The 24,549-nt window shown below is 42.3% G+C and overlaps 1 protein-coding gene across 1 annotated transcript in view; it reads right to left on the bottom strand.

Moving 5' to 3' along the window:
- The window catches only part of LOC134622834 (uncharacterized), an 822,926-nt gene extending 798,705 nt beyond the window's left edge, over positions 1–24,221 (bottom strand). The window contains 8 exon segments of the mRNA XM_065470170.1: positions 1,815–1,988; positions 5,906–6,388; positions 6,596–7,904; positions 8,003–8,238; positions 10,698–10,838; positions 22,355–22,474; positions 22,559–22,685; positions 24,157–24,221. Coding sequence (XP_065326242.1) covers positions 1,815–1,988; positions 5,906–6,388; positions 6,596–7,904; positions 8,003–8,238; positions 10,698–10,838; positions 22,355–22,474; positions 22,559–22,647 — 2,552 coding nt within the window. The 5' untranslated portion in view covers positions 22,648–22,685; positions 24,157–24,221.
- Between the last annotated feature and the right edge of the window lie 328 nt (positions 24,222–24,549).

Raw genomic sequence — 24,549 nt, 5'->3', positions numbered from 1 at the left:
GCCAATCCCTCAACACGTTTGCGAGGGATTACGAAACACTCATTTTATTTCTATTAGATCTGATAATGTTGTGTAATACTACAACCTGAAATAACAAATAGATTGCGTTGTCCTGTACAGGACACAAAGGGAAAATAACAACAGCTGTGAAATGGAATAGTCCAAATCACCAAAGTAAACTGGACCTGGGCTTGTTGCAGGGATCTGAAGTTACTAAACATTTTGTGAGTGTATGCACTAAAACTTAGGACCATAGAATAATAAATATGTGCGTGATGAAAGTTGGGCAGCACATCCTTACTCCACTCTGTATGCTCGTATGGGTCTGACCCTTTCACTCCTTTGATTTTTTCCTCGTCCTTTTTTTGCCTCTTCGTCAAGTCTGTCTTTGTACGGACCTGCTGTGTTCTCTGTTGTTTTGTACAGAACTGTTTTTGGGCAAATAAAATGCAAGTAGGGATTAAAACCACAGAATTAATGATTGCTGGTGCTGGAAATGCTAGTGTTTGCTGCAGTGTATTGATGTTGTTGCCACGGGTACCCACAAAGCAATGCGCAAAAGTCACGTGGTCTGTATATCTCTATAGATAATTTTTCTTGTTTGTTTAAATCACCTCATTGCCTAGTGAGTTGTTTCCGTAATGGTTTTCAGTTGTGGTAATAAACCTTTTGTTTTTCTTTTTTATCTGACCTTCCTGTCTCTGGGCTCATTCATGTTACCTCCCCTGTCACCTAGCAGAGCCGGGGCGTACCATGTTTCTCAGGTTAGGGTTAATCCATTCATTCTACAATTGCACATGAATTATACTTCATACACAGACCCACAGTCTCTGATTGCCCTGAAATCTCACTGACAGCCAACAGGTAAAAAGTCCAGACTGACAGTCTCTGTGGGGTTGGGCAGTGAACTGCTCATGCTCCGTTCAAGTGCATCACAAACTATTGGAGTTGGATCCAACTTTGCGAAGCAAATTTCTTCTCAGCTGCTGTTTTGAACATTTCTCATTTCCTCATGAACTGTATTAAACTCTGTAAATGAACTGAGAACTATTTCTAAAATTGAAACTATGGATTCATTTTCCCATTCACTTCTGAACATTAGGGTATAACTGAATGTTAGACTGGGCTCCATGGAAACACTTGGACTGGTCTCAGCTGCCTTCTTTCTGTAGTCATTCCAACAGAGTCCTTTCTCTTCTCCAGCTTCTGTTTGAAATCCTCTCACAGAGCCTGAATCCTGCTTTGTTGTCATGTTTGGGCCTGTGTTAGGCTGCTCTGTGTTCCTCTGCTGTAACACACACCTCACCACAGCAGCTGTGTGGGTCGTCTCTGTAGCAGCCAGATCAGCTTCTGATACATGAACATCATCACAGCTCCTAACTTCACCTTTATTAGCTTTGACACTCATGTCTTTCTTTTCTCCCTCTGTTTCCACAGAAGCTCAAAGTCTCTGCAGCCAGTTTTTATCTGCTATCATCAGATCTTCATCAGCCTCATTCACATCCTTCACACGCTCTACAGCCTCATCAGTACTGACTGACTGAGGCTGAAACACTGTCCTGTCAAACATCTCCCCGTCACCACTCCACTTCTGTCAGCCTTTAATGAAACCTGCTCAAGTCTGTCACTTCTGTTTGGAGCCAAAAGGAAAAACTGTTGTTTAGTCGTTTGGAAAGACAACATTTCTGAAAGCACTCAAACTTCTTCACATTTGTCTTCAGACACATCCTGAACATTTAGGAACTAAAGAAAGTTTCAAACATCAAAGACCTGAAATATAGAAAAAAAACAACAGCTGCAGTCAGTGAACTCACCTCAGAGTCTCCACTCGACAGTTTGGACTCTCCAGTCCAGCACACAGAAGCTTCACTGCTGAATCCTGCAGGTTGTTGTTACTCATGTCCAGCTCTGTCAGATGGGAAGGGTTGGACTTCAGAGCTGAGGCCACAACTTCACAGTGAGACTCTGAGAGTCCACACCGGGTCAGTCTGTGATGATAGAAAATATAAAATGTGTTATTATAAAAGCAGAAAATATGAATTATAAACACAGACTGAATGTATATGAAGACAAAACATGGTGACGTCATAATCTGATCAACATCTGCTCTTAACATGATAACATTGATGATGTCATCAAGCTGCGCCTGTTTTGGTCGAAAGCATTGCAGCGGCTACAACGATTATCATCTGCAAATTATGCCGACAGTCACAGCAAAGAGATGAAGCACGTTTGAAATATGGGGAAAGCTAAAAACTGCGCTTCCTCCACTTCCGTAACATTGATTCATTAATGTTGAATTCTCTGCAGCTGCTCAGTTTGGCCCGTTTACAGCATCCTGCTATGCGATTGCATTTGTCCCTGACCACCAGAATCCCTCATGTTAACTTTTATCAAGTGGAAAAAAAGTTGGCGTTCATCCTCCAGCTTCACTGTGCTAATGTTATGCTAACATACAGTAGCTGTGTCGCTAGCAATCACGTAGCACAACATTATATACCAGCTAGCCCAACTTCAGTAACCCTGCAAACGTCACTGCTGTTTAGTTTTCTGTTTTCATTTGTGTTGGAAGTGATAGCAGAGCTGAACGTTTTAATTAGCTTCAAAAATCTCTCAGTCAGAACATGGTATGTCATGTTTAGGTGGAAACTAGCGAGCTAACTTCATATTAACTTTTAACTCCGTTAAATTTAATAAATTCTGTTTTCATGGATGCCTTGATGCTAAACTTAATTGTTAGACCTGCTAAAGCAGCAACGCTGATGATTTTATTAAAGATGAAAGAATTTAGACTGTTTTTAACTCTGTGTTCGTTTGACTTTGGGACCTGAAGCGGACGGAGTTTTGGACCCAGATTACTCCGCGAAGCTCCTCACTATGGCAGCCATAATGCTCTGACAATCCATCAAGCAGTGCAGCTTACAAGAGTTGTACTAAAACATTTCTTAACAGATTTCTGCACGCCAAAATCGGCTCGAGGTCAGTAAGCACAACCAGAATTCATACATAAGGCACACTCTCGGTTTTTGAGAAAATTAAAGGATTTTAAGCCTTATAGTCTGGAAAATACATTATACAGAAGAAAAGAATATATCGCGATATATATATTGTTACCGCCCGTGCTTCAAACTATTCCACGATATGAATTTTAGGCCATATCGCCCAGCCCTATGAATACGATGTTTGTGTGATTATGAGTGAAAGAAGCAGTGAGGAGGATGGAGAGAGAGAGAGGACAGAGGGTGAAGTTAGAAACACTAAAAGGATTTTTCATGGATTTCATGGATGATTTGAGTGATTTCCAGCAGGACACTTAAACATGTCAGTGGACGTCCTAAAGAACATATTCACTGATAGCTAATTATAGGCCAATCTCCAACCTTCCTTTCATATCAAACATCCTTGAAAGAGTAGTTGTCAAACAGCTAACAGATCATCTGCAGAGGAATGGCTTATTTGAAGAGTTTCAGTCAGGTTTCAGAGCTCATCACAGCACAGAAACAGCTTTAGTGAAGGTTACAAATGATCTTCTTATGGCCTCACCTTAGTACTGCATTTGATACTGTTGACCATAATATCCTATTAGAGCAATTGGAACATGCTGTAGGTATTACAGGTACTGCACTGCAGTGGTTTGTATCATATCTATCTAATAGACTCCAATTTGTTCAAGTAAATGGAGAGTCCTCTTCACCCACTAAGGTCAATTATGGTGTTCCACAGGGTTCAGTGCTAGGACCAATTCTATTTACATTATACATGCTTCCCCTAGGCAGCATCATTAGAAGACATAGCATAAATTTTCACTGCTATGCAGCTCTATCTATCCATGAAGCCAGGTAACACACACCAATTAGTTAAACTGCAGGAATTTCTTAAAGACATAAAGACCTGGATGGCCGCTAACTTCCTGCTTCTTAATTCAGATCAAACTGAGGTTATTGTACTCGGCCCTGAAAATCTTAGAAATATGGTATCTAACCAGATTCTTACTCTGGATGGCATTACCTTGGCCTCCAGTAATGCTGTTAGGAACCTTGGAGTCATTTCTGACCAGGACATCTCCTTCAAGGCACATATTAAACAAATATGTAAGACTGCTTTCTTCCATTACTGCAACATCCCTAAAATTAGAGATATCCTGTCTCAGAGTGATGCTGAAAAAGTAGTTCATGCATTTATTACTTCCAGGCTGGACTACTGTAATTCACTATTATCAGGATGTCCTAAAAACTCACTGAAAGGTCTTCAGCTAATCCAAAATGCTGCAGCAAGAGTACTGACAGGGACTAGAAAGAGAGAGCAGATTTCTCCTGTTTTGGCTTCCCTTCATTGGCTTCCTGTTAAATCCAGAATTGAATTCAAAATCCTGCTCCTCACTTACAAGGTCTTAAATAATCAGGCCCCATCTTATCTTAATGACCTTGTAGTACCATATCACCCTATTAGAGCACTTCGCTCTCACTCTGCAGGCCTACTTGCTGTTCCTAGAGTATTTAAAAGTAGAATGGGAGGCAGAGCCTTCAGTTTTCAGGCCCCTCTTCTGTGGAACCAGCTTCCAGTTTGGATTCGGGAGACAGACACTATCTCTACTTTCAAGATTAGGCTTAAAACTTTCCTTTTTGCTAAAGCATATAGTTAGGGCTGGACCAGGTGACCCTGAATCCTCCCTTAGTTATGCTGCAATAGACGTAGGCTGCCGGGGATTCCCATGATGCATTGAGTTTTCCTTTCCAGTCACCTTCTCACTCACTATGTGTTAATAGACCTCTGCATCGAATCATATCTATTGTTAATCTCTGTCTCTCTTCCACAGCATGTCTTTATCCTGTTTTCCTTCTTTCACCCCAACCGGTCGCAGCAGATGGCCCCGCCCCTCCCTGAGCCTGGTTCTGTTGGAGGTTTCTTCCTGTTAAAAGGGAGTTTTTCCTTCCCACTGTCGCCAAAGTGCTTGCTCATAGGGGGTCATATGATATGATTTTTTGGTTTTTCTCTGTATTCATTATTGTGCGATCTATTGTACAATATAAAGCACCTTGAGGCGACTTTTGTTGTGATTTGGCGCTATATAAATAAAATTGAATTGAATTGAATTGAATTGAAACGTGTCATTGAACAGGATTAATATCAGTGGAAACATGGTGGAAACAGCTGTGACTGCATGGATGTGACACACTTCAAATCTGTTCTCCACTCTTGGATTTGGGATCCATGGAGCTGCTGCTGAGTCTGTACAATAAAGGATGGTGTGGAAGGTTGCAGCGCACGGACACAAACACTGTGTGGTTACAACATGAACCTCCCACCATCTATAAAGCACTGATGACATCATGACGTTTGCCAGGAAGTCAGCTTAGGGATTGACAGGGGATCACCTTGCCGTTCTTCAGCTGAGACATCTGAGTTAGAAAACACAAACACTGCAGATTCTTTCACTCGCGAGGGCAGTCATGGACGCACACCTGCGTCTCATCACTGTCTGCGTGCTTTATTTATACCAGTCTGTGTGTGTGTGTACAGCGTTATTCTAAGAACTCAGAGCTGAGGTTCCCCTTTTCTAAATCTGTATGTTCTAGAATAGAAAGAGGAAGCTGTAAGTTGTTTATCACAGAAGAGTTCATGTCAAAAGTTATTAGGTGAAAAGTCACGTAGACATGTGGATTGCTTAGTGATCAATAAAAGAATACATTTCATGTAGCTGATCACATATACACGATTTTCCTTTGACAGGGATGTAAACAGCAGCCAGAAACAGAGCAGTGAATTCCATCAGCAGAAAACAGGGACGTACACAGCGTATGACTACCAATGCAGGATCATGCTAAGTGCACACACACATTTACTGATCAACACAAAATATCATTTTATCTGAATTAAAGATGTTAATGATCACATCTGGACTCACCGAGCCTTTCTGCAGTTCCTCACAGCTGGAATCAGTCTCAGTCGTCCCCACTCTGATGTGTTGTACTTCTGCAGGTCCAACTCATCCAGAACCTCCTCTGACATCTGCAGCATGAAGGCCAGAGCTGAGCACTGGATCTCAGAGAGTTCCTCCTCTGATCTGTTCTTTGACTTCAGGAACTCTTGGATCTCCTGATGTACTGAGAGGTGGTTCATCTCCATCAGACAGTGGAAGATGTTGATGCTTCTGTCAGGAGAGATTTTATCACTGTTCATCTCCTTCAGGTTGTTGATGACTCTCTGGATGGTTCCTGGACTGTTCTCTGTCTGACCCAGCAGACCTACTAAGAGTCTCTGGTTGGACTCCAGACAGAGGCCATGAAGGAAGCGAACAAACAGGTCCAGGTGGCCATTTTTACTCTGGAGGGATTTATACGTGACTCTCTTTAGAAACTCATCCACAGAGGATTCACCCAGAGATGGTTTAATGTGGGGAAACGGATGAAGAATCAAATTATAATCATCGTCAGAGTCAGAATCAGAATATGTACAAAAATCCACCATCTCTGTGTTCCTGGTGCTCATGCCCACTTTATTTGACTTCATCATGTGCAAAACGTCCTCATCATGATAATTATCACTGTAACTGTCATCATCATTATCATACTCCTCATCCTCATTCCAGTCTATCCCCAGGAACTTGTTCAGCACTTCTGTCTTCCTGTTGGTGTGACAGTGGAACATGTAGACAGCAGCCAGAAACTCCTGAATGCTCAGATGAACAAAGCAGTAGACTGGTTTCTGGAAGATCACACACTCTCTTTTGAAGATCTCTGTACAAACTCCTGAGTACACCGAGGCCTCTGTCACATCCAGACCACACTGCTCCAGGTCTTCTTGGTAGAACATGATGTTTCCTTTCTCCAGATGTTCAAACGCCAGCCTCCCCAGCTTCAGAAGAACTTCCCTGTCAGCCTCCGTCAGCTCCTGTGGACTCGTCTCATGTCCCCCATGGTACTTGTTCTTCTTCCTCTTTGTCTGAACCAGCAGGAAGTGTGAGTACATGTCAGTCAGGGTCTTGGGCAGCTCTCCTCTCTGCTCTGTAGTCAACATGTGCTCCAGAACTGTAGCAGTGATCCAGCAGAAGACTGGGATACTACACATGATGTGGAGGCTCCTGGCTGTCTTCATGTGGGAGATGATTCTGCTGGACAGCTCTTCATCACTGAATCTCCTCCTGAAGTACTCCTCCTTCTGGGCGTCAGTGAAGCCTCGTACTTCTGTTAGCCTGTCGACACATGTAGGAGGGATCTGATTGGCTGCTGCAGGTCGGGAAGTGATCCAGACGAGAGCCGAGGGAAGCAGATTCCCCTGGATGAGGTTTGTCAGCAGCTGGCTGACTGATGACTTCTGTGTGACATCAGACAGCAGCTTCCTGTTGGTGAAATCCAATGAAAGTCTGCTTTCATCCAGGCCGTCAAAGATGAACAAAAGCTGAGAGACAGCCAGCTTCTCTGCTGTGACCTTCTGTAATGTTGGATGGAAAACATGGAGCAGCTCCAGAAGACTGTACTGCTCATCTCTGATCAGGTTCAGCTCCCTGAATGAAAGCAGAACCACCACACTGACATGTTGGTTCTCCAAGCCCTCTGCCCAGTCCAGAGTGAACTTCTGCACTGAGAAGGTTTTTCCAACACCAGCCACGCCGTTGGTCAGAACCACTCTGATGGGTCTCTGTTGGTCAGGTAAGGCTTTAAAGATGTCCTGGCACCTGATTGGAGTGTCATGGAGGGCGTCCATCTTGGAAGCTGTCTCCAGCTGCCTCACCTCATGTTGGGTATGAACCTCTTCACTCTGTCCCTCTGTGATGTAGAGCTCAGTGTAGATCCTGTTGAGGAGGGTTCTACTTCCTGTTTCATCACTTCCTTCAGTCACACGTTCACATCTCCTCCTCAGACTGATCTTATGTTCATCTAAAACCTCCTGCAGACCAACATCTGCTGAAAGAAAGAGAAAGAAAACTCTTCAATGTCTGAACAACAACAAGAAGTCCAGTTTTCAGAAATGAGTCCATCAGCAGACAGATGTTCAGTCTTACTTTGTTCACAGCTGCTCTGACTGGCTGTCTGCAGTCCAGCTCTGCTTCTGGATCTTTCTCCACACTGGGGACAGGAGGAGTCTCCTGATGAAGCAGACTGGTCCCAGTATGAGGAGATGCACTGTCTGCAGAACCAGTGACCACAGCTGGTAGAGACTGGATCCTTCAGGACGTCCTGACACAAAGCACAGCAGGACAGCTGCTCCTCCTCACAAACACCACTCCTCTTCCTCCCTCTGTGGACACATTTCATCATCACTAAAACTGTTGCTAAAAACTATTCAAATTTAAATGATGGTGCAGAAGTTGTAAAAGTGTAAAAGTGTTCAGAGTAAAAGTGGAGATACTTTTCTGTTTGAAGGCAGCGTTCAGTCTGCAAACAAAGTGATGCTTTATTGATTTCATCAACACTAATGAGCTGCTTTTCCTGTCTGCCTGTCTTATTAAACACTCAGTGATCTGCCTGCAGTTTGCTATGAATATATACTTCCTGAAAAGACTTCACAATAAAAGCCTTCTATCAGAGGTCGCTGCTTATATTCTTCATGTTTTCCAGTCAGTGTGCAGATTAGCTTGGTTTAGTTCATTTGGATTACTTTACAGAAGTAACTGATTAGTTACAGAAACACATCCAAGGTGAGCAGGTTCCCCTCCAGCATAAACTCTAAGCAGCTAAAACAAAAGTGTCCCAGCTTTCAGTCAGACTGTTCTCAGTGCTACATTACAGATGTGGTTTCTGACAGCTGCTCCAGCTGCAGGATCAAACACACACAGGTCCAAACATCTTTGTCTTTGCTGCTTCTTTATTACTGAATGTTACGTGCCAAGAGATGTGGCTTTGCTGTTGTGTTCTATTTATCTTTCAGGTGTAAAGCCTCGTCCTATTGGCCAGTTCGAAGTTGATTGGCATGTGTCTATTGGCTGGTCTGGGCCCAGTTAGCCAATCACACACCGAGGATCACTATAAATGAGCAGCTCCCTGGCCAGCTGGTGGCTGCTGGCTTCTGCTATGACAAACATTTGCAAACAGGCTTCTTTGTATTATGTGTGGTGGGAGGCTGGACAGGTAAGCTGGGGTACCCTATACACTGGTTGCAGGTTTTAATCTGTTAGACACACTAGGTTATGCGGTTGATGCCACTTTTGTATGTTTTCACTGACTTTTTGTCGAGCAGCTAGGTAAGCCTTTTGTTTTGCATTTTTGTTTTAGTTAGGCCCTGGAAGCTATCGACCTCTTTTTGTTTTATTACTTTCTTTGATTTGGCTCAACCGCCCAGTCCTCCTCCCCCACCTTTTTCTGTTGTTAAGTTGACTATCAAGGCAAGCAACTAATAAATCCTGCCTGAATTTTAACTGTCCTGTTGTCCTTCTCCTTCATTAATTGTGGTTGTCCGGTGTTGCTGTCTCCTTCCTGCCTTTGCCACCACCATGGTGGGGGGGGACGTAACACTGAACTACACAACATGAGGCCGGCACAGGGAGAGGAGAAGTTATTACAATCAACCGCTGATGCGGTCAGATTCAGGGGGGTCATGCAGTGGGCCAACCTCAGTCTGAGAGGAACCCACTGTACAGTCTCTGGGTTCTCCTGGAGACGAGCCTTTGTGTCCACACTGGCTCCAGTAGCTACTCTTTATATATTTATTCATTTATTATTTATCCATCTGTACTTGCAGACTTCCTCTCCCTGCCTATATAAACATGGACCCTCCCCTGACGCCCCCTCTTTAATAACACAAACTAATATATATAGAGAGAGAGAGAGTTATATAACTGTGTGTCATGTGTATCTTTATTTATGCAGACCTGCTCTGAGCTGGACCAATATTTTGCAGGCTTTTCCCTCTGAGTTAAACTAATCAGACTTTTCTGTGTGCAGCAGCTGTGAGATGAAGGCTCCAGGACGTCTACAAAGAGCTTAAATATTTCACAATATTTCCTAAGTTCAGTCTCAGGAGTGAAGCTTCACCACGATCATTTTCACAGCTCTGGTCTCTGCTGATCAAACTAGAACTCTTAAAGGAGATGAAGTTTGATTTAGTTTGGTGCTTCTCCCTTCTTCAATGTTTCCTCAGACTCAGTCCACATGAACTGTTGGTGTAACTGAGGAGTCATTGCTCCATAAATGATGGAGACAGGCTGAAGCTCTACCACCACTGTGTTTCACAGATACAAAAACACTTTCTTCTTTCTTCTTCTTTAAGACTCAGCTCTTATCATTTGGTAAATGGTAAATAGACTAGTTCTTATATCGTGCTTTTCTACTCTTCTGGGCACTCAAAGCACTTTGACTTATCTATATGACATTTAGCTAAAGGCAGTGCTTTTGACGTTCAGCACTTTATGCTTGCAGCGCTGCCATGAACACCTCTGTGGTTCAGTGTTGTCCTGATGGAGTAACAGCAGCCAGTATGATCCAGGCTTTAGCTGCTGGGTCTCTGTGTGACTCTCAGACTGTTTAACAGATCAGACACAAAGAGAATCAGAGCAGCTCTTTAAAGACAAACATGAACCCACTCAGGTCACACTTTCCCCACAGATATGAGCATCACTGTCCTCAAACAGCAAATGACCAAGTCGAACATTTGGATCTTTTCTCTTTCATTGTTTTCTTTTTATGAATCTTTGTAACAATCTGAGGATGTTTCAGGTCAGATTTATCCAGGAAACACAAACATGTAAAACAGACTCTGACCTCGTTGGTCCAGGTTCACCACTGAAGAATGGAGGGTGATCTTTGGACTGGTCACTCCTCACAGACGGACAGCTGGACCCTGCAGACTCTGCTCTGTCCTCCTCTTCCTCCATCATCATCTTCTTGTGGATTTCAGTCAGTCTGAGAGGTAAACCACAAACACTCAGTGAGTTCACATTAACAGGAGTCACTGAGTTACAGTCGCTGACCTCTGACCTGTCATGTAACCTAGAAACAAGGTCACATGATCCACATCAGGGATCACAGAAACCTGATCTCACCTGCTGACTCTGACATTTAAGACCTTCCAATAACAAAACACAAAAAGGAGAAACTGACAGAACATTAGGAACAGCTCTGAGTGTGATACAGTCAGCTCTCTGCAAACTCCGACCTCAGGATGAATTAAAGCTCTTTTATGGGCTCTCAGACACTTTAGGATCACGTGATGTTCACACATGATATCTGTGACTGTCCTAGTGAACTTCATGTTGATGCAGATCTCAGCTCCTCATCAGCTCTGGTGAATAATCTAAAGTTTCTCTGACATCAGGAATCAGACGCTGTCATGAACACACCTCCATGTTTCTGTTTCTCTGACACACTGAATTCAAACAGTCTGAGGAAACAAGGATGAACTTAAAGCTCCTGCAGGCTCTGACTTTAATACTGGAGACGCATGAATCACATGGTTAATCCACATTTGGACTGTTTTATCTCCTCAGTTTAAATTCAAGTTGTTTAATCATGAGTGAAACTAACACATCAGCTGACAGCTGTAATCAGCACCAATCAGCTGTCATTTCACATGCAGCTCAAACTCTTCTTTGTTGAATTGGAGAACTTTGTTTCTGTGACTGTGTCAAACTCTGATCCACAGCAGAAAACCTCACCTGCACTGATGTTCACATGAAGTGGATCCACAGTGAAGCTTCTCAGTGTAGAAACACTTTGGAGACCTGATCATTGTCTCCATGCTGTCCTGACTCAGATCATTTTCTTGTTGCTTAGTTTTAGCTGTTTCTCCATCGCACTGTCATTTGTGGCAAGTGGAATAATACCACATAAAAACTGTTACAACTGCACACATGTTTAAATCTTGGTTTGTAACAACACACACACTCATCACACTTTTTTCTGATCTAACCAATCAGATCATTGCATTTGGCAACCACTGTGGCACATGTGGCACTCAGAGCTCAAATCAAACACCTGTATTAAATGTACAACAAATAGTAAAAAATGCTGTTTTACTCGGACACACAGCTGGAGCTGCTATGGCTAACTCAGCTCTCTGAAAGGATTCCTCTGCCTCTTCAGATGTGATCCCAACTCTGCTAACAGTAGTTCAAACTAAAGTAAACTAAACTAAACTAAACTAAACTCCTAACCAACATCCTGAAACAAGAGCCAAAGCTTCAACTCCTGGATCTAACCCTGATACTCTCCCTGCTGCTGCTCTGAGAACCAGAATCTCTCTTTCTTTCTTTTGTCCTTCAGGAACATGAGGAGCAGCTCATCATCGCTTCATTTTAGTTTTTTTCACAGTCCAATTTCTGAGGAGGACTTTTCCATAAAAACGTGTTTCTGTGTTTCTAGGTTACACGATCAGTTCAGATCTGTAAAATTCAGAATTTCATGTCGTTTTCATGCAACATGCTGAGTGTGTAACTTTAACTTTCGATCCGAGGCTACCGAACAAACATCTGGGACAGAGCCTCAAACACCGAGACTAACGGGAAACTTGTTTTCTCTTTTCAAACCAAAGCGACAGCAACAGATACAGAAACGTCCTTACAAACCAAATATTCACAGCATATTTCTGTTTGTGGCAGAAACATCTGTTTCATGTGCAGCAGCCTCACTCAGGGCGCAGTCGGCCTCGTTAGTCCAGCTGTGAGTCGGTTAATGTGAACTATGGAGCGGCAGATTTGTGCTGTTTGTGCTCGAAGTAAGAAAGTAAAAGTAACTAATTTCTACCACCTGTTTTGGTTCAAAGCTCAGAATGAATGGAATTATATTTTGTAATGATTGTGAATGCACATGTTTGAAATAAAAATGAACTGAACATTAATATAATAAATATCAGTAGATGGGAACACAAACTTTTAATTCTGATTGTTTTCAGCTTGAATCAAACACAGTTTGTCTGACTTTTGCAGCACGTTTCACAATATGAAGAAACATAATGTCACATGTACAGACCCGATATCTGATTTAAAAACATGTGTGAGATTTACATTTACAGTTTATCCAACACTAATGAGCAGTCTGTACCTTTAAATGTAAGCTCTCTTATTCCTGTCCATCCTGATCTTTCTTCAGCTCTCTTTCTTTTTTGTCTGTTAGTTTTTCAGCTGATAAAAATGCTGCATTTGAAATTACCTGGCAAAATAAATCCCTGTTCCACTTTTAACCCACGACTTTGGCATACGTCGTCTGTATTTATGCGACATCTCCTGGTGATAAATGCAGGAACAGAAGCATTTCATGTGTTTCTATTGATGCTGAGATGTTTGACGGCTCGAAGTGATGTGAAGTAAGAACGCCCCAAAAATGTGTTAAAAAGAAAGTAACTGTCATGGTCCTGTGACCCAGTGTTTATGTGTTCTCTGGGTTCATTAATATTCTTTGATTTAGTGTTAATACTGGTTGTGTTTCCTCTCCTGTGTACGGTGGTGGTTTTTGATACAGGCGACATGAACCACTGCTCAGGGCGGCATCGTGGTGGGGGTGGAGTCAATGTTGGCAAAAAAAGGTTGCTCCCCAACATCATGCCAGCACATTTTTGTGATTACATGCGCACCGATCAGTTTCCTATTGGTCATTGTGGGGAGTAAAGGCGCCCTCCATTAGTGAAGTACGCCTGCTGCTTGCTGCACATGGGGGAGAGGGGCGGGGCGGCGGGGTTTCTCAGCATCTAATAACCAGCTCGCAAAATAAAACTGAATAAAAACAAACCAACAAACACAAAAACTGAAGACATCATGATAGAGACTGGTCATTTGCACCGATGTGTTTTCTAAATTCTATACGAGAAAAGTGAGCGAGGGCCTCTGTCAGTGGCAAGACATTTTTAAACATTGAAAGAATACAGAAACAGTCAGAGTTTTGTTCAGAGAACTACGTGCGCACGGGTGAGTGATCGGGTGATACTCACACCGAGGCTTTGCAGTCAGCTTTATTTATACATCGTAGCATTCCCTGTTTTTCAGGCTGTAACAGACAATCTGGGCATGTATGGGACACAGTGTGTGTGTGTGAGTGTATTGTCTATCTCGAGGAAAACAGAAGCCAGTTGGGTCCTGTTTCCAAGGGTGTCTGCAAGATACTTCTACAGGAGTCAGCGATTACTGCAGGGCTCATGTGTATGTGTGTGAGAAGAAGCAAAGACAAAACATAAAGATATGTGAACACTATGTGCTTTTCAAGCCTTTCTTAACATAAGCATATGAGTATCAGGCCTTTCTTAACAGAAGCATATGAGTAAATGGAACATTATAAGGAAAACTGAGTAAATGAAACCTTAAAAGGGAAAATGTATCAAAAAGGAAAAACATCATAAAATCACAAAATCTCTTAACATTCCCTGCTGTTGTTCATATATATTTATGTACGTCAACTACTAGTTACTTGCAGAAGCATTTTCAACTAGAGTATCATTTTATGAAAACATATATGGTCAGCTTTATTGGGATTACACAGTCAGTGAGTAAAAATCATCTTCTTCAACTTGTACCTCTTCTTGAGCTTGTTCATTTTGAGATAATGCAACATAAGCTTGCAATCTTACAATAAACATTTTGCTTATCATACTCCGAATACAAGGCAGTACACATGTGGAAAATAAGCAAAGTAGCAAAAGGAGCATTCCAACGCATGTTAGTCCTTTTGTAAGTAATGACTTCCATGACCCGCTAAGCAGCCATGTGAGCCAGTCCTCTGTGTTTTGCGTGTAATCTTGCTGCTGTACTCGTCTGAGCTGACGTAGCGTGTTCAGTGTGTCAGACAAGTTGGTGGAATGCACATTATCAGGTGTTTTGCATTAAGAGGCATGTGCGAACAGATGTAATAGTTTCTGTCTCTTGTGGAGTTTTACACATAACGGTACCAGGCATTGTTCATCCATGGGTGGTTGTGATCTTGTGTCATGTCGTCTGGATGTATTGTGTCATGTGTCAATCTTGTCCTTCTTCTTCTGAAATCAGCGACAGCAGTCCCAACAGAATTGTGACACTGGCCACCAGAACGAGTAGGGTCTTCATGATGACCGAACACACCTGGTCCTGTGAGTGAGTAGACTAGGGGCGAGAAGAACAAGGGCGGGATTTACCCAAACAGCCCTCTCTCCACCTCCCAGATCACTAACAGGCAGGGGTGCTGGCGTGTTAGTGTTGACTGTCGCTCATTTTTTTACAGTGGCTCTGATGAATCCAGGAGGGTCGTTCAGCAATTTTGCAGGCTGTTGGTGTGGCCAGGAGGACTTGGTAGGGTCCTTCCCACCTCGGGGAGCTCCACTTTTTCCTCTGGAGCACTTTTATCAGGATCCAATCTCCTGGTTTCAACCTGGAAGAGACTGGAAGAGAATCATCTGGCAGTTGATTGTTCAAAACTATTTCTTTGTTTTCTAACAGTTTTGTCATCCATTCTGCTAGTTTTGTTTCTCTTATGGATTTGTCTATCGGTTCACTTGTAATAGGTACTCTGCGGGTGATATGAGAAGTGATGTTTTATACTGAAGCCCAGTGCTTCAGAGACTTTTGATATTACTTCATTTACGAAGTGTGTAGCACAATAGACAATTCAATCAAGACCTTGAGCCATAAACAGACCTCACGCACAGACATTGTTTTCATAACCGGACAATTTTAGACCTTGTTCCTTAAATCTACATAAATATCCTCTGGGCGACATAAAACACATTTTAAGTAATCAATTGCTTCTCATAAAAATTATGTATTGGGATGTTTGTGTGCAGCATTTTGCATATCAGCATAAGCATTTGCGAGCAAAGCATTCTTCATTGCATAAGCGTGTGTGTGTGCCATTTCTCCCTCTGTCAACGAGTGCACATGTGTTCATGTGTATATTTCACTTCATTCTGAATCGGTATATATAGATGTGTGTGTGTTCATCACTTTCCTGTTCTGGTGTTCTGGGTAAACCACAGCCTGAAGCGTGCCCTGGGGTCCTGCCCTCCTCCTTTTCAGTCCGCTTGCCACCATTGCTGCTGTTCAAAGTTCAGTTTGTCCTGGTTCTGACCCCAATTGGGACAGTCCTTTTCTCCAGTGTCCATGCTCACTGCAGGTGAAAACTGCATCTTCTTCTGTGTTTTGTCCATTCGACCTCAGTTGCTCCTCCTGTCTCTGGCACGCCCTTTTTGCTGCCGTGTTGGTCCATCACTGTCCTGCACAGTGTTAATGCAGAATTGTTAAGGTCAGCATTCTTTTGCTCGGCCTTACTTGTCATTCGGCTTGGCAGGCGTCTCGTCACAGCTCTGTCAGCTGAAGCTGTCTGGGAATTTTCCACCGTGTAGTGAAACGGGCCTTGGTTTTAACGCTCTCCGTCTCCGCTGCATAAAATCGCTTTTCTGCAGCCCTGTTGACATTTTCAGGAAATTGTTGTTATAAGTCCAGCTGCTGCAGCATTTGGTCAGGGTCACGTCGAAGGTGGTAGAGGGGAGAGCAGGAGTCCAGGTCAGCCTCGGCTTTCAGGGCCGGCAAAGCAGCCTGTATTTAAACATAAAGAGAAGAAAAAACAAAACAAAACAAAAACAAACAGAAGTGTACGAACAGGAAAATTATGTTGTGCTGGCTGTGATACAAAGAGAGGGGAGAAACACCGGGCAGGCCCTGTGTCAGCCTTCCCCTTTTCTTTTCTTTCTTTTCTCTCACGATGTAATCAACTGATAACCCACCAAGTTGACAGGACAACACAGGTAGATATTTAAATTCTTAAGATCATGTTTAAAAGCACAAAAAGGAATTTTCCTTCCGTCTCACAATTTGACTTTTAACCACTAAAATTGTTGTTTAATCACTGGTTGGTCATACCAGTCTCTTTATTTTCTTTTTGAAGTTTAATTGTTGTCCTGCAACCCAGAGGGTTTATTTGTTAGTAATAGATAAACTTCATCATTTAACAACAGGTGTATATTAATTTTTGCTGCTTTAACCTTGCTGGAAAATCTTCACGTGTTCATGAGTGTAAGCTGTTTTTTCATTGCGTTTGTAGGCAGGTTAATTTTAACTTTTCCTCAAACAAGGCATGTCTCTAACAGTTGCCCTTCACTCGCGTGTGCTAAGAAAGGCAAATGTGCTTGTAGTAGTTGTGAGATTATATCACATTATACTTGTAAACAAAATGAGTGAATCATGATACTGCTGTAGGCCACATCATACTTCTTGTTTAATCAGTATTTAGTTTCAGTTTGCATCACACCTCCCAATTGAAAGAATGTGAAAATCACCAGATCTATCAGATAGGTTTGTATTATCCTATACTGCTGATTTACTGTGAGTGAGTTACACTGTTTCATGACATTTCATAACGCTGAGTTATGAAAAGAGTATTGTGTTCAGAGAGTAGGGGCCTCCCTTTTTTCTTTCTTTTTTTTTCCCCTTGTGATAGTAAAAAAGAACAGAGCACATGCCACGGGAGCGTCACCCCCACCTTTGGTGGAGGCAGAAAAACAGGGAGCCAAGGTCATAACTCAGGCTCACAAAGAGTCAGAAAAAATGTGAATGCTTAGTTTTGTGGCTGTGGCGCATTTTGTATGGCTTCTCTTCTTTTGTTTAGTAGCTTTCTGCCTTCACCTGAGAGGGTGTGCCCTAAGCATGTGACTTCAGGTCTCCATGATTGGAGTTTATTTAAAGATAAATAAGATGATTTCATTTATTGCTCACAGATCATGCACTAAACGGTATTTTGCAGTATTAGCTGTCTTCATCACTTAAACAAAACATCATTTTTTCTTTTATTATTATTATTATTATTACTATTATTTTAAATTCTCCTTTCTCAAAAACAGAAAATGCAATTGTAGTTGTTCCTTGCTGAGAAACACAAAATTACACTTCAAACAAAAAACAGACAACCCAGCTCTCAGCTGGCTCTGGACTTATCATCATCAAGGACGCATGGTGAGAGCTACTTCAGAAGTTACAGTACTCATCACTCAGGCAACATTTCAAAAAACAAAAGAAACAACAAACAAAATTCAGCACACTACACAGAGAACGACAACAAGACACAACTGAAGATGTTGTTCTTGTTTGTTCTCCTTGAATTTTAGAATAAAGTTATTACATCTGCATTAGTAAATCATATGCCTAATCATTATGTGCCACTGTGATCCACAAGTATGATCACTGATTTATTCATTTTTCAACCCAACAAAACAAAAAACAAAACAAAACAAAAACAAGTTACTGATGGCTTGAACGCTTTACACGCGAGTCAGGATGCAAAAAGGCTGCTGCCAAAGACAAATCAGAAGCGTGGGGGAAACAACTGAGCTCAAAGACAGCTTCATGTTTGAGCTTTAATAGCTCCGTTTCACTCCCTCTGATGTGTTCTTATGCAGCCTCTGCTCTAAAAAATGTGTAACCTGCTCATCAGCTTAGCAGTGACCATATATTTAATTCAGCTTCACAATTGTGTGGCCTTAGCTGTTGTATAAAGGGTGTTTAGTTGTTAGTATAGGTGTGCTCTATATCTCAACAATGTCTCATCTAGGATGACAGGTTTTCAAGCAGGTCAAGCGTCTCTATGCACTTGATTAGATTTGGTATTTTCTTCATCTCATATATCATTATACTGAGTTTGAGCAAACCTTAAGCTTGATTCAGACTACTTTTAACAATAGTATATTACAATATACTACTATACTACAAATATACAATCGTCTATTATAATATTTCATATATATATTTTATTATGTATCCATCGAGGGCTGGGGGTGATCTGCAGTTTCACCCCCACCCAAGCTGGAGACACACTTTCTTTGGCTGAACAATGACACAGCCATAATATACCTTATGCATCTCTCTCTTTTTTCACTTATATCTGCTTGGAGGGTTTCTTTTAATTTAGTCAATGTGGAGGGGCTACATTTTTTCCTCCCATGTGGGACATTTAGTTTACTTTTGGATTTGTTGCCCATTTCTAAGTTTGTTTAGTCGATGCAATACTTATATTTTATATTTTATTTATACTGCCAGCACACACTGTGAGACGTTCTGGTACTAGAGTCAGAGGAGGGTTATTAAGTCAGCCTTCTACCCTGAACTAAATTCAGGGCGGACTTAATTTTATGCGTTGACGCGCAACCTGTTCTCCTTCTCACCATCCAGTACTCACAGGAAAACAATAGGAGTAGTGCAGGAGCCTAGAGCTCCTATTCAATGAAGCACTTACTCCTCAACAAACATTCAGCAAACAGTTAGCGCGCTTAGAGAAAATCCTATTTTTATTTGACACTCTCGTTTCTCTGGCTACCAACCTTTATTTTTGTTGCAGATTGAGCCTCTCAGGGCATGTTAATCCGTCTTACACAGGCGAGCGTGGCTACCAACCTTTTTTTATGCTGCGGATTCAGCCTCCCAGGGCGTGTTAATCCGTCTTACGCAGGCGAGCGTGAGATATACTGGCTACCAACCCTTTTTTATGTTGCGAAACAGGCCCCCACAGGGCAGGTTGTTTCGTCTTACACGGGCGAGCATATTACATAGGACACGTCTGTCCTTTTCCTTTTCGGTCCACACAGGACCCTTCTACTTCGAGCAGTGTCAAACTAAAATCGATTATTCAACGCAAAGTGTTTCTGGCTGCTTTATATTCACCTTCAATGTTGCGCTGTGTTCTTTTTCCCGGCGTCACCGAGAACCTGGCGTCGTGGACCTGTATAAGACACTGGCCAGTAGGCGAATGTACACCCTGGGCTTTTCCTCGCTTCGCTAGAAACGGTGGTTGCAGTGCAGGTACTCAGGACGTCAGGATCCGGTGGCTCCGTCTGTGAATAGTTAGATGATACAATAATATCAATAAACTATCCGGCTCGAAGGACCAATTAAATGTCAGTGGCAAGACATTTTTAAACATTGAAAGAATACAGAAACAGTCAGAGTTTTGTTCAGAGAACTACGTGCGCACGGGTGAGTGATCGGGTGATACTCACACCGAGGCTTTGCAGTCAGCTTTATTTATACATCGTAGCATTCCCTGTTTTTCAGGCTGTAACAGACAATCTGGGCATGTATGGGACACAGTGTGTGTGTGTGTGTGTGTGAGTGTATTGTCTATCTCGAGGAAAACAGAAGCCAGTTGGGTCCTGTTTCCAAGGGTGTCTGCAAGATACTTCTACAGGAGTCAGCGATTACTGCAGGGCTCATGTGTATGTGTGTGAGAAGAAGCAAAGACAAAACATAAAGATATGTGAACACTATGTGCTTTTCAAGCCTTTCTTAACAGAAGCATATGAGTATCAGGCCTTTCTTAACAGAAGCATATGAGTAAATGGAACATTATAAGGAAAACTGAGTAAATGAAACCTTAAAAGGGAAAATGTATCAAAAAGGAAAAACATCATAAAATCACAAAATCTCTTAACAGCCTCAGTGCACCTGCTGCTGCTGAAGTCTCACAACCTGTCTAAAGGGGAGGGGGGTCTGCTTACAAAGAGAGCACATTTCATTCATAATGTTGTCAGTCCAAACACGTTATGTATTCATGATTTGAATCCTGGGTTGTGTGAAATCCCAGGAATAAAAAACCCTATACAAACTGACTCTGTGCACTGAGGTGTGGGTCTGTTAGGTTGTGTTGTGGTGATTCTCAGGTTGGGGGATTTGTGTTGATACTGGAGCGCAAATTTACAGCAACTGAAGATGGACAAGAAAAGGTCAAAGGTCAGATGTGTGATTGGATACTGGCAGCTATTATGTATCCTGAAACATTCATTAGTAGGAAAACTTCTGTTTACACTTGGCTGTGATAGTAAACAGCAGACAGACACTGATGTGGCTCATTGAATCTTTTGGATTGTGTTCAGCATAATATTTATTAGCCATTAACTTAAAGAAGAGCTGTATTGTTGATTTTTCTCCTCTACTTAAAAGAACAAACTAATATATGATATCGACTCATTACATGTAAAGTAAGACATTTCAATCCTTGGTTTTTTATAATTTTATTATAGTTTTTATTATTAGCTATGATTATAGCTTACAGTTTATGAAAACCCAACATTCAAAATCTCTGATGTAGCTTCATGTGTGTAACTATTGTCTCTGTGTCCCTCCCTCTCTCTCCTGTTTGTCTCCTGCATCTACTCAGTCTGTGTCTTTGTGTGTGTTTCAGTTTTATTCTGACAGTCTTGTGTCTCTACAGGATTTTGTTAAGTTGTGCGTTCTCCCTGTCTTGTTGTACCTGATTAGTTCCAGCTTTTTTTAAACTGAATTTCTCAGAAGAACCAACTCGAGGGATTAATAAAGTTCTCTCTCTGTTTCTCCTCTTTAGCCTTGTTACAAACACTACAGCTAACAAGTGGATTTTCCTGTTTTAACTCAGCCTGCAAACAAAGCAGAATCACTTCCTGCTGAAGAGACAGAGGGCGTTTCTCAATATGCGTACTTGTGCGTACTTGCGTTCTCGTGTACTCGTGATACGTCATCAGTCGGAGACCAAGTACTGTTCCAATTCGAAGTACGCATCAAGCCGAGAACACGGAAAAGTCCCGGATGTGTTCTCGATCCGCCCATTTTATCGAGCATGCATCGGTGTGGACTTGGGACAGCTATATATCCCAGAATGCATTTCGTCCAAAACTCAACAGCGGACTCCCGGCACATCGCCCCCCCCCGCTTGCGGTCTTCTCACTACTCAGGTTAAAGAAACCCCAGCAGCTGTCTAGTATTGAGTGTCCACTAGAATAGAAATAAAAGCGTTCTAACATCTCACCTGCTTGTTTTTATTAAGGTATGTACACGTATGTACATGTACACTATTTTTATTATTAGAGGTTTCACTACTGAGGTTAAAAATGATATATAAGTCACTTAGATCACTTCTAAATGTTAATGTTTGGTTTATTTCAGTGTTTTATTTGTTCCTGAGTAAACCGGTTTGGCTGTGATTAAAGTTAAGCTTCATAACATGTTACTCACAGTTAAATTAGGAGGGGACGGCAGTAAAAACTCCGGACCTGTGACATCATCACGTACGCAGGTGTTCCGACTGTACAAATCACAGGTCCGTGCTCGCGTACTTGAGAATTGAGAAACGGCCCAGGAGTCCGTGCTCGCGTTCTCGGCGGGTACGTACTCACCGAGCACGCGAGTACCTACTGGCGTACTTGGGCATTGATAAACGGCCAGAGAGTGAAAGTTTTTAAATAAGCTCGTTGCTGCAGCAAAGAGCAGCACAACAGTGAGACAGATTTTTAGCTTGTGTAACAACATAGCGCCACCCAGAGGTCATTTATACTGTGCAGGAATATTAATGGTCCCACTGTGAGCAGCAGGAGTTTAAATGTTGGACATGTTTTATAGAATAACTCAGTGACTTCCTTTGAGATGCACTTCAGAGACCATAAAACATCAAACATCATTTAAATGAGATAAACTGACATCAAAGAGTTCATGTTACTAACAGCTCACCTCTCTGCAGCAGACACAGGCTGGACTTTAAAATCAATGAGGAGATCTTTAGACGCATCACTCCTTAGGGACACACAGCTGGGTTCAGGTTTGTGTTTGCGTTTAGTTCCTCGTTGGTTCCTGTGAATAATGATGGAGCAGTGATGTGAGTGCTGAGCTGTGACATGGAGAAGAGTCATGGACAGTTAGAGATGGTCATCTCACCTCTGAGCTTTGGTCTGGCTCTCATGTTCCCCACACAGAGTGCTTTTAGAGGGAGGGACTCCCTCCTCTCTGTCCTCACACTGATCCATGCTGCTCAATTCAGCTCACACACACTTTCTATCTTCACCTGCAGAGGAAACAAATCATTCATGTAAACATCAACTGAGAGCTGCAGAGGTCACGTCTGATGTGTTGGACTAACATCCATCTGAGACACAGCTTTCATCGGTTCACTACAAAAAGTGTCACAGAGCCGAGTTCAGCCTCCAAATCCTCCATTACTGTAGTCGTCTTGATGCATTCTCAATCATCCAGGAAAGTAAATCTCCAAAAGTTGAATCTGTTCATCTGGACGTAGCGTTTTGTGTGAGAAACGTTTTGTCACTCATCCAAGTGACTTCTTCAGTCTCAGTCCCCAAACCTGCAGTCAGTTTTTTATATTTTTTTTATAAGGTTTAGGTCCACACAGATTAGCTTTATATCAGTAACAATGTCCAGGACCGAGCTGACTGCTTACAGAGTTCATGCTCTGACTGCTAGCTGCTCTGCTAGCTAAGCTAACTCATGTTAATGCTGATGTAAGCAATGAGAGCACTGAATTCTTCACCGGTGTTTTTAAGCCACAGAAAAAATCTTAAGGAAAAAAATGAAAATGTTGATGAATCTGTTTATCTGTAAGACAAAACTAGGCTTAGTTTGTGCTGCATGAAGCTGACAGCGTGACATTTGTCTCAAAACTGCACGTGTGATAGAGCCAGATGTTTTAGATATTTGTGCGCAGGAAGGTTTTTGATTGGTGAAGCTGAACTTAATAAACTGACCTTAAATGATGAGGATCTATTCAGGTTGGGATGTGTGGATTGAAGCACACGCTTGTGACTCCTCAGATGAAACACACAAATCACTGCAGACGTGTAAATCTGTGGATCATATGGTTTCCAGTCGAGTTACTCTAGAGACCAGTTTGTCTGTTAATGAGCTGAGATCTTTTATTGGGACTCTTCATCCAAGAGAAACCCTCCCTGTCACCTGTATCCATGGTTACTGACTGTCACCTGTGTGCACTGAGAGCAGAGAGAGGCAGCGCTGACGTCAGTGTTCTCCAGAATAACTCGTGACGTAATGACGCTCGGCATGCGTGTTTCTGTTTCTGTTCCTAATTACTAGATAGAAACCAAACCATCTGTTGCTGCATTGCATTGCATCTCATCCCAGATACACGATGACAAACAGCTTTAGTTTTACTTTACATTTTTAATTTGGTTTCTTTCAGGAGACTCCAGAAACACAAACACTCAGAGCCTGAAACACAGAGACTAACTGAAACGTTTTTTCCTCTTAAAATCAAAGTGACAGCAGAGCGAGCAGAGAAACAAACGACAGAGCAAATATTCACAGCATGTTTGTTTTTCATCTGTTTCCACGTCACGTACAGCGGCCTCACTCAGAGCTCAGGGCGGGTCAGCGTCTTAGTCCAGGTGTGAGTCCGTTACCGTGAATCAGAATAACTATCAGAACTGTGGAGCGGCAGATTTGTGCTGAACTAAGCTGCTCACAGCTGATGTTAGCCAGGAAACATTACACACTGCTAACGTTACCTTAACACGGAGCTTCACACGGAGACGATCAGCGTCAAAGTTCAGGAGAGAAAAACTTCGGGAAGGGAAAAACCAGGGAGGGGCTTGTGGGACAGAGGGTCCACAATCCCACAGCCACAAACACTCTGACCAATCACAGCACTCCGTTTCAGTCCGCTTTTCCACAGCAGTAAACTGCGTCAGTAACAGTCAGAGATGATGGAGTCAGTGAACGCAGCACATAAGATTTTCTGTTGAACGTAGAAAAACACAGAATAGATTAGGTTGAGTGAATGAACAGCACATGTTTGTCTGCACAGACCATAATAATAATGACAGGCTGGTGTTTGTTCAGAGCTGATTTATTTCTGCTCATTTTCCTGTTTGAAACACAAACATCTGTCAACACTTTGT

Source organism: Pelmatolapia mariae, linkage group LG3_W, assembly GCF_036321145.2.
Source record: "Pelmatolapia mariae isolate MD_Pm_ZW linkage group LG3_W, Pm_UMD_F_2, whole genome shotgun sequence".
In the NCBI taxonomy this organism is placed as follows: domain Eukaryota; kingdom Metazoa; phylum Chordata; class Actinopteri; order Cichliformes; family Cichlidae; genus Pelmatolapia; species Pelmatolapia mariae.
Note: the sequence above shows the minus strand (reverse complement) of the source record. Positions and strands in the feature narration are given on the sequence as shown.